The 10,938-nt window shown below is 42.4% G+C and overlaps 1 protein-coding gene across 11 annotated transcripts in view; it reads left to right on the top strand.

The window, feature by feature from the left end:
• Window positions 1–6: 6 nt before the first annotated feature.
• Window positions 7–10,938, top strand: part of PPTC7 (protein phosphatase targeting COQ7) — a 27,167-nt gene continuing 16,235 nt past the window's right edge. For all 11 annotated transcript variants that reach the window (XR_004499539.1, XR_004499532.1, XR_004499538.1 and 8 more), the window contains exons 1-2: window positions 7–321; window positions 9,363–9,542. Coding sequence is in view for 2 of the 11 variants with exons in the window: in XM_015643837.2 (XP_015499323.1) it covers window positions 120–321; window positions 9,363–9,542 (382 nt within the window). In the remaining 9 variants the exon portion in view is untranslated. The remainder of the gene's footprint in view (window positions 322–9,362; window positions 9,543–10,938) is intronic.

Below are 10,938 nucleotides of genomic sequence, written 5' to 3'. Positions count from 1 at the left end.
GCGGGCCGGCGGCAGGGGAAGGAAGGCTGGCGCCCTGCGGCGGGCGCTCGGCGGGCAGGAGGCGGCTGCGCCGGTGGCTCCCCGCGTTCCTGGCGCTCGGCTGCTGGGCGCCCCACGCCATGTTCTCGGTGCTCTCCTACGGCAGGCTGGTGGCGCGGGCGGTCCTGGGCGGCCTCTCGCAGACGGACTCCCGCGACTACAGCCTGGTGACGGCCAGCTGTGGCTTCGGCAAAGATTTCCGCAAGGGCATCCTCAAGAAAGGCATGTGCTACGGGGATGACGCCTGTTTCGTGGCGCGGCACCGCACCGCGGATGTGCTGGGTAAGTGGCCGGGCTGGGGGCTGAGCTGGCTTCAGCCTCGCGGTGTAAACCCCCCCTCCTTCCCGGAGCTGCACATGGCGAGCGGCTCAACCCCCGGTCTCAGACAAAGGAGCTGGTTCTGCCTGTCAGTGTCACCATGAGTTTCCTTTTTTAGCTTCCCAGGGAAGCTCTCGTGCTCTTTGTTGCAGCTCTGCCCGCCTTTGGCATGGGGGGTTGTGTGTGCTGGGTGTCCGGGCCCAGACTGGGCGTTTCACTTGTGGGTGCCTGTAAGGCCTGGTGGCTTCAAAACTCAGAGAAACAGCTCCCAGTACGTTTCACTTTCTGTCTTTCTTTAAAACCTAACCAAGCCCCGTGTACACGCATTGCATTTCAGCAGACAAGATCACTTGAACAGGCGCTTCCTGATTTTAACGCGTGCAATGTCCTTGTCAAGTGAAAGGCAGAGTGACATTGAGACTGGAATCAAATGTCAAACTTCAGTTTCGTTGTTTGTTCTGGCCTGATTGCGCTCTCTGGTTTAGAATCACAGGTGAAATGAATCTTAAGGGTTCAAATTTTAGAAGTAGTAAATAATTATGGATAATCAATAGAATCTTCAGACTATGGGCAGCATTGCTTTTGACAGTGCTTTGACCTTTCTCATGTGTACTCAAGGTTGAATTTGGCTGACTGACACTCTGCACAAGTTAGTTGTGGTGTAACTACCAGAAGCAAATTTTCATCAAAACTTTGACACTTAAAAAAAAAAAAAAGCTTCCTCCTCTCTTTCCTGTCTGTGTTCGTTTGAGGTTTTTTTGCATTTATTTATTTTAAACCTGTGCTATCTTATGCTGTGGAAGTGGTTGGGGATTCTTCAGTTTGGCGCTGTCATTGTAACTTGGTTGCCATTTAACAGAGCCCAGACGTTTTCCTCAGGAAGCTGCAAGTTGGTGCTAGGTAACAGTTATTGCTGGTTATTCTCAAGGGAGCTGTTACTGTAAGAGTGATGCCATCGCTTTCAAGATGTGGAACGTTGGTGGGTGCATTTTAGACACTCTGCATCTTCTCTGTGGTGCCTCTTCCAGATAAACTTTTTGGGATTAGAATTAGCTGTTGGACACCCTTCCTTTAGCATGTGACTAACCCTGGCTGCCTTTAAAGTTCATGCTGGGCCAGCACTGATAAATAACTGAGCAATTGGTGTTTGCCCTTAAGAGAAATGCAAGATCTCCTGTACTTTGAAGTGGACTCTGTGTGGGGAAGGGATAGATTTAGCCCCATTTGATGGTGTTTAGGTGGTTTTGGCCATATTTGGTAGTTACTGTATGTGGACCTACAGTTTGTCTTGTGTTCCTGCTGGAATCAACAGAGAGTTGCATTTCAAAGTTGGTCTTTGCATTAATTTTCATGGCAACTTGGAAACAAACAGAATTGTAGCTCCACTTAAGGATCAAACAGCAAAGAGGGCAGCAGACCTAGGATGTCTTAAGTACCAAGAAGCAAATAATTTAAATAGAAAACCTCTTGGTTTATATGGTTTTGGGATTTCTCCCTTGGTAAAGCTATTTTTATGTCAGTTCTTCATTGTTTTTGTAACATACATACTGAAGACCCAAAATGTCTGTGCTTTCTGTAAAAACAAGAATATTCAGGTGGGATTTGATGCTTCTAACTTGATGCTTTTTGTTCATCTGTAGCTCTTAGGTTTACAAACATAGTAATTTTCTCCCAGTTTCTGCTGCTGGGATCATCTCTTTACTCTCTCAACCAGCCTTTTTGCACTGCTGCAGGGACAGTTTCAGCACCACCAGTGTTTTCCTGCCCTCAAGTCCTCTTACTCCCATCACAAATCTGAGGCTCTTAATGATTTTTTTTTAAGACCCTCATAAATTTTGTGCTACCTCAGTACCTAACTCTGCACCTCAACAAAACTGCATGAGCTGCACTGTTGGGTTTCAAACTTAATTTTTTGACATTTAAGGAAGAGGCTCACATGGTTTGAGCCAAAGTGAACGCTTGACACAGTAAATTTCAAGTGTATCACTTGGGGTGAGTAGTCATCAGTGACAAAGCCAGTCCACATAATTAATGTAAAATTCCTTTGTGCCAGTGTTTTCTAGAACCAGTCTATTATGGAAAACCTGCCTGTGTGGGATGGATTGGGTGTGGTGGAGCAGTGAAAGAACTACTCCCAGCCTTTTGGCATGAGTGCTTGGGGATTCATTTTCTTAGGTCAAACAAGAGTTGACTTGGCAGCATGTTTATAGCAGAATCAAATTCTAAACACTTCTTTTGTTCTATGTGTGCTGTATAGTTCAAAGGCGGAATGTTTAACAGTGTCTTTTAGTCTGGGCTTTATCCTTTCACAGTAAGATCAGCAGAGAGCTGGTGAAGATTCGGGTTATTTCCAGTCCTCCCATAGTTGTTCAAGGTTTGATAAGGCCTGTTATTGGTGTATTTGAATCCTTGAGGGTTTTGTCTCTCATTTTTGCTTTTATCTGGAACATACCTGTCAATTGGGTGTTTTCTTCCCATTCTGAACACAGGGAAGCTCAGAACAGTTTTTCCTTAGGGATCACCCTAAGGAAAGGAAATGGCTTTACTGCTAATGTTAATCTCTAGAGCTTTACAATTCACTCCTGTGCTTCCTTTCTCTGCTGCTTGTACCATGATATACTTTTCTGTTCATTCACTGCCAGTGTCTTGTGTGTTCAGATCCTCAGAGTACTGAAATCTCTCACAGAGATTTTGGAGACATTCTCTACTGCTTTGTGTCTGATGCCTTTGGAACTTTTGAGGACAGAAATACTGGTTTTTTTCAAAGCTGAAAACCAAAACTGACACTTCTGTTTTTTCTCATTAGCGTGCAAGTAGGATTTTTACTATATAGGGAACCAGCCAAATTTTTAAAATTAACTTAAACAGTTTTATAGCCATTTCACTAATTTACCAAAAGTAAACATTAAAGTCAAGGTTTTCATCTCTAGAAATTTTGAGGTGTCACATACTGGTGATTGTTTTTTTCCATAATTTTGGGATTTGTCTTTTCTTGCTTGTTCTAGCCTTATCAGGCTCCTGATGTCTTTGTTCGTTTTTTATGGATTTTCCAAGCTGTTGTGTGACTCATTATTGAAACATTGCAGCAGCCAATGCGCATCCCGTGACAGCATCACTTATACAAGGTCTGTGCTGGGTACAAGTTTGGGTGTAGCCAGTGTGACTTGACTCTTCCAAACTATTTCTTTCCCCCAGGAGTAAGGAAAAACTGTCAGGCAGCAGGAGGCTGTTTGTTCACTGCAGAGTTAAAATTTGACAATTGTTCTATTTGCTGCAAATCTTCATTTTTAGTTTTTTGGGGGGAGGGGAATGTCTGGGTGCTGCAGGGCAGCTACTCTAAAGTGAAAGGAGCTGCACTTGGTCTGAAAATCTTGTCAGCAGCCTGCACAGGAGGTAGGTAAAACTGCAGAGTGACAAAGCCCTGGAATATTGTTAGTGTCATTGTCATCAGGAAAAGTAAACTTCAAAACCTAAAAGGATTTGTAGATGAAATGTCAAGGTTCTGGCAGCTGTAGAGGAGGAAGGGATCTGTCCTTGGACACTTGAAGGTTATAGAGGACGATGTTAAGTGGTTTATTTGGTATCATACCTATTAAAGAGATTGCTGCCTTATCACAACTTATCACACTAAAGGAGCTGAGAATCGCCGCCTCCCTCGGAATCACCTTTCACCTACTGCGAGTGAGAGCTGCAGTGCCTGAGAGGCAGTGATCACAGAGCTCCAGAGCTGCATGCATGTCTTAGTTTGTAACAGCTCACAGGAAATTTTCTGTGTAACATGGGAGCATCAGTGCTGCCATTTGTAGGGAAACTGCAGATTGACAACCACCCCATTAACAGTCACTGGCTGACTTGTCAGCAGAGCTGCTCTGGAGCAGCACTGAATGTAACCTCTGAGAATAAAACTTATATCTGGATATTCTTCTTCCCTGCAGTTTCTGCAGGGACATTGCACACAAGTATTCAGGTCACAACTTCCAGTTGAACACTAGTTTTAACTGTAAATGCTATTGATGCTTGTTAATGGCAGCCAGTTTTCCATTCATACAGAGATCTTGGCCTGAAGGGAGAGCAGATTCTGTCAGAAATCAGAGGGAAATCAGCAAAGCTGAGCACAGTGCAGGAGGTGAGGGTTACTCATACCTGTGCCATAGGAAGCATTGGAAAAATCTCCTGCTCTTTGCTCTGGTTCATCCATGCTGTGAATACTGAGCCTGAGATGGGTCAGGCTGGCAGGGATTTATTTCAGTGTCTGCCCCCAGTGCCTGTCCTTGCTCATCAGTTCCACAGTCACTGAACACCTTGAGAAATTAGGTAGTTGCAACTAGGGAATTTTTTATAAAGCCTGCAGAAATAATTTATAGTTTAGTGTTCTGCTGGAGCTCCCCAAATGTGTGATTTCTAAGGCTTCAATAAAATAGGGAGGTAGTCCACCTGGTAAAAATGTGCTTCAGGAACAAGTGTGCTGTAGCAGGGAGGGGGAAATAGATATAAGGAACTGTTGCGTTCTTCTGGGAGTAGATGCACAATTTAATATTTCCAATTCTGTGTTTCTCCTTCAGTTTGTTCCTCAAGATCATTGTTCACTTTGCCTTTGCTTTTTGCTCCTTGTTGTCACTTACCTAGTTACTCTTCCAGAACCTTTCTGTTTCATGCAAGGGTAGTTTAAGTTTTACTGTAACAGTGTGAATAAGTAACCTTTCCTTCTGTAACTTGTTAGCAGTCACACACCATCTGCCCTTAGGGATTTGTATTTAACTGGGTTATTTCATTGTCAGAACCTTGAGGGGGATCGGCACTCTTTGGCTCTAACACATCCAGGGAAGCTGCTGAGGGTCAGTGCTGGCTTTGAGCACTGCACTTGCTTTAGATGGAGAACCTGTCTAGGTGTGTGATTTATCCTACCACTGATAAAACAAGAAATCTTATCATTTTATCTCAGTTCTGACGTTGACAAATACTAGGTGCTATATTTCAAACTTGTGTGGCGTAAGTCATTGCATTTTTTTACCATTTTAGTCTCCATATTTGATGCAAAGTTCAGTTATAAATACGTCCTTTTGATGTTCTTTTAGCAGTGATTCATTGCTATTTCAGGTAAGGATCTCAAGAAATCGAAAGTTCAGTAGGATGTGTGGAGTGCCTTAGAAAGTTAATTGTGGTTGCATGCAAAAGCAGCTCCTGCTGACACACTTGTGCCTGCCTGGTGCTTCTCTGTGTGATTTTTGTTCTTTGCTGATGCAATATTTCAAAATGTCCAAGTCTCCAGAGATTTTTGGGATAGGGTGGTACTTTTGGACTCTGACCATGGGCAGGTTAATTTCTCTGCTAACCAGAGCTGCCCCATGTAAGATTATTTATATTAAACAGGGTTTGATCAGTATCAAGGCTTTGTTATGAGCTTTCAGGCTGTTTAGTTTATATTTGCTGTGAGCTAGGCAGAGCACCTGGATCTCACACTAGTGAGTGGTGAAAAGCAGATATTGCTGCTTTCAGCACTGGCTGGTTTTCCCTGGCCTTCTGCAGGGAACTCATGTGCTGGCAGGCAAAACAATTTCACATTTGCATTTCAGCTGGTATCTTATCCCAGGTGCTTTTAGCATTTTGAAATCAGCTTTAACAAGTTCCACTGCCAGCATCTTTCCTGGCTCACTTTCAGTGCTGCTGCATCATTTGTGCTTTGTCTTGTAACTTTGTGACAGGTGTTTCTGTGAGAGAGATTTTGATATTCTGAATCTTGGAGGAGTTGGAAAAAGTCGGTTTTTGGATTAGCACATGCAGCAAGTATTTTATCTGGCAGGCGTATTTCTGTATTTTCCAGCACAAGGCAATGCAATGGAGTGTTAACTCTGAGATTCTGAAAGATCTCTGTAATACAGTTAAATACTTGAAAAGTATTTTTTCTTTTGAAATAATTTATTGTGAAATTTTCAATTGCTTTATTTACAGTGGTGGTTCATCTGGCTGCAGGCATTGCACTGTCACATGGATGTTTGTGTTATTTCTGCATCGACTTGAACAGGGAATAGCCACAGAAATGTTCTTTCTATAAAATTTTCTCATTTACTGAATGGCATGAATGAAAAAAAAACCCCCAAGGTCTGTGTACAGTTTCAGCAATTGTCAGCCATGCAGTTTGTTTTAAATGTCCTGTGATTCCTAATTTATAACATGGCTAATTCTAGAGCAGAATGGTTTATAGCTCAAAAGAAAACCCCTCTGTATTTGTTGAAAAGGTAATTATTTTGAATATATACCTTATTTTTTCTTGGATGAAAGTGAAGGTATTAAATATAAATAGAGCTTGGCATTATTCCTTGGGAGTGATCTTGCCAATGGCAACACCTTTGAATTTTCTTTTGATGACAGAGGGAAAACCTGGTATTAATCAAAGCTGAATGTTTAGTTTTTGCTACTTCTGCAATTTGAAACAGTTTTGCTCCTTGTTTTCTGTATATCAAATTGCACAAAGTTGACTTAAACTTTATTCTCATTTACATTTCATCTATTTCAGTAGCAGTTTACTCAAACTGTTTCAAAATCACATATTCCTTTCCCACGTGAAACGGTTCAGTTTACAGAGATTGCAGAATGTGAAGGTGCTGGGTTTATTTTAAAACCATATTGAAGGTAGGACAGGATGATTAAAGGTCTTGGCCCCAAACCTTTATAAACCCCCACCTTTTCCATTTGGGACAAGGCCAAGAAATAGATTGGTAGCTGCTGAGGGGTTGTGGAGGTGGCACTGAAATGATCCCCCAGGGGCACTCCTGAATGCAGTGGTTGTGTCAGCCTGGGGTGCACTGGGGAACCAGCAGAGCTGTCCTGGTGCTATGGGATCAGACCGTGTCCTCACAGGTGTGGTACCAAGTAAAGCCAGAGGAGCTGCTGGGGGATGTCTAGAGGGTAATTGCTTTGGAAGGCACTGGCAAAACCTACTTAAAGCTGTTTATAGCTTGCAAAAAGCAGACAGGAAGGCAGACAGACAAAGGCAGTGCATGGCTCAGAGTATATGAAGGATGCTGCCATGATTATGGATTCACATTTCCTGCCAGGAGTAAGAAATGAACAAAGAAAGTCAGATGGTGTACTCATTTTTCCTTTAAAAATTGAATAGGTTTTTATAATTGACCTTCTCAGGTGCTTGCTGTGATGGGTTTTCTGGTACTCTGTGCTAAGGCTGCAGTGTTTGTGTTTCAGTGTTTCCCAACACTGATGTAAAAGGATTTTCTGGATCACTTGAGGGAACTCCATAACTTCTGCCGAGCTTTCTTTGTAACCGCCTTGGGAGCCAAGAGCTTTGGGCAGCATTTGTCAAACATCCTTTCAGTGCATTAACCCTGTTGTCAGCAAAGCATTGCAGAAATACATCTGGACTATCTTCATTTTAAAGGGAAGGAAGAAAAACATTTTTCTGATAACTTCACATAAAGCACCATCATTTAACTTGAGGCTGAGTTTCTGTTTCAGGTTTCAGATCTAGAACCTTTCCTTTATGATCTCTTATTCTAGACTTGTCTGTGTGGAATTAGAAAGCAAAGGGTTAATCCAGTATTAACCTGAGGTTGTGAGAGCTGTAGGGAGAGGATTAATCTGTTCTGGAAGAATCTAGAAAAGTCATTTCTGAGAATGCTGGGTGCTTTAGCATGGACTTCTTCCAGGGGACCGCTTGAAGAGGTGAATGCAGGGATCTGCATTCCTGTAACATTCTTCTGAGAAAGCAGAGGGACAAAGCAGGTGTCTAAAAGGTTGTGCACTATTTTAGGGAGAAATCTGATTAATGTTGATAGGCTGTTCAGAATCTGGCTATAACCTCCTGTCAGATTATAGTTCACACCAAGGTCGGGTCTAAACCTTCCGTCTCAGTTTCAGACCATGTCCCATGTGAAGGGCGTTTGGAGATGAGGAAATTGAGTTTTTTCTTCTCACTGACATTTCCATGCCTTTGATAATAGCGGAGTTTTTTTCCTGAGGAGACTGTCCTTCAGCAAAATCTGAGCACTGAAATACACTTTTTATGCTTTTATCATGAACATATTTCAGCTTTACTGTGTTTTGCAATTCTCTGCTTAGTTTGTCCCATGCTGAGGATCAAAAAGATTTTGGGAAAAATTTCCACATAGTAACATTCTAATCTCAAATAATACCTTCAGCAGTATTTTGCTTTTATCATTTAGGCAATTGGAAGAAGTTCAAAGTTCTTGAACCCAATGAGCAGCAGAAAATGTGTCTGCTGCTCACCTCCCTCTGATCACCCCCTTTCCATGACCAGCAGTCACTGTTTTCCCTGTTGCTTAGAAGCTTCCCAGGCTTTGGCAGAATTGGTCTAATTTTCTGATATCCAGGTTGTTTTGAATAACAGAAAATTCTCTGGATCATAGTCAGTTTTCATTCTCTTGCTTGGCTGAAGCTGTAAGCAACAAACTCTCCTTGAAAGGGGTAGGTCCCAGCATTGTGTTGGTTAGAGGGATTTTGGAAAACACTTGTAAAATGGAGATTTATTTTCTACAGAAATTGAAAGCACCAAATAGAAATCATTGTCCTTCATATGAGGAGGTAGTCTGAGAAAAAACTGTGCTGCTGTATAGCAGGAACAGTTTCTGTGTCATTTCTGTACTAGTTAAAATGTTGACCTTCACTTTTAAAATTAATTAAACCTCTTCCCTTTTAATGGACTGATAAGAGGTTAATGGGATTTAATCCCCATCTTACCCCCAAATATCCTATTATTTGCTCACTAGTGGAGTCAGCCTCCTCATTCTCAGCATTAGACTTCTACCTTCCTTTCAGCAATTCCAATTATATTTGGAGATTTGTCTGGGAGCTGATATCAGAAGTTATCTTAAAAATACCCAGAAATTTATTTGTTAATCCAAAATGTTTTCCAGGCAGGTGCCATGTCCTACATTTTAACTACTAAATATCATAAGTGATGTAAATAATGAAACCCCCTGATTTGCAAACCATTTCTGTTTAGGTAACTCTGGTTTTGTGTTTCCTTGCAGGGGTGGCAGATGGTGTTGGTGGCTGGAGAGACTACGGGGTTGACCCTTCTCAGTTCTCAGGGACTCTCATGCGGACATGTGAACGTTTAGTAAAAGAAGGACGGTTTGTTCCAAGCAATCCTGTTGGAATTCTCACTGCAGGCTATTGTGAGCTGCTGCAGAACAAAGTACCTTTGCTTGGTAAGACACCAAAAATATGTCAGTTCAATCTGGGTTGTGTGTTACACGTGGCCTTACTGAAGGGTGCTTGAGTCTCTTGTCATTGTCTACAGCAAATGTGCAGGCAGTTAACTTCTCTTAATTAACTGAAAACATAGAAATGCAGTCGCCTTGGTGGCATCCTTATTTTCTCTAAAACTGTTTTAATTAATTTAGTAATGCAGGGGGTGTTGATGAGTGTGTATTTATATGTAAAATAAAAGGCTTTCTGTGGGAAGGGTGAATTCACCAGAGTTTGCAGAGCGAGTTCTGCAGTGGAACACACTGTGCACATGTGCTTGCTCTGTATTTTATATGTATAAATAACTGTTCTCTGCTGAAAACTCTTTGTGGTACTGATTGTGGCTTTCTGCTTCAGCTATGCAAGGAGAAATATTTTCTGAGAATAACTGGATGTAGTTCTGCTCATTCCTGGCCTTACTCTGCTCCCGTTGCCTTTTATGTCCAGTGGACTCAAACCCCAGTTGGTTGACTTGAGTAGTTCATATCATACAATCTCTGGTAGCATTATTTTTGTAAATCTTTGTGGGGGGATTAATTACAGATCTTTCTGAAAGCCAACTGAAGTAAATGCTTCACATATTCTGTGTCAGCATTGATGGGACACAGGGCATTCAGCTGCCTGGGGACTGGGAGCAGATAGAGAGGCCACACTTGGTCTCAGCTGACAGCTCTGCCAAGGGAACACTTCTCTAAAGGACATGAGACCTCTTCTGCACCAAGAGAGTGTTTGCCCTGCACAAAATGCACGCAGCTCACCTGACCTTAAGCTCCTGTGCCAGAGCAGTGCTGTGTGAGCTATATTTAACTTGTCTGCTGAGCTGGGAGCAGATGTTCTCGCATTATATGCCTAAAGAATAGGTTGGAACCTCAGGAGTGACCTTAAGTGTCACGAAAATAGCAGTGGTCAGTAATTACATTAGGATTTGGTGTGTTGAACGGTGCTTATTTGTGCAAAGCAGCTGTAGCTGTAAGTGAGCTCCAAAGTGGGGCACTGGCGAGAGCTCTCCCTGTGCCTTTGGAGATGGAGCAGCTCCGCTAGGCTTGACCTTTGCAGTGCTGAAAAGCAGCGTGTGCTGAGTCACAAGATCTGCATTCCACACATGGCCTCCTGGTTACACTCTGCTAATAGAGTTCGAATTTGAAACTAATGATCCTTACTGTTTCTCCTTTAACTGAGGACAGTATTTTTAGAAGGAGGAATAAAGTCTTGGAATTACCACAGCAATGAGCATTTAGAGTTTATTTAAAATAAAGGGGCAGGAGAAGACTTCATTGAGGAGGATTCATTAGGCAGTAACTTCTCCTTGCTGTTGAGCTTTAAGCCTGGATACTTGGTTCATGAGCATTGAATCCA

Source organism: Parus major, chromosome 15 (genome assembly GCF_001522545.3).
Source record: "Parus major isolate Abel chromosome 15, Parus_major1.1, whole genome shotgun sequence".
NCBI classification, from domain to species: Eukaryota; Metazoa; Chordata; class Aves; order Passeriformes; family Paridae; genus Parus; species Parus major.
This window is presented reverse-complemented; position numbering and strand designations above follow the sequence as displayed.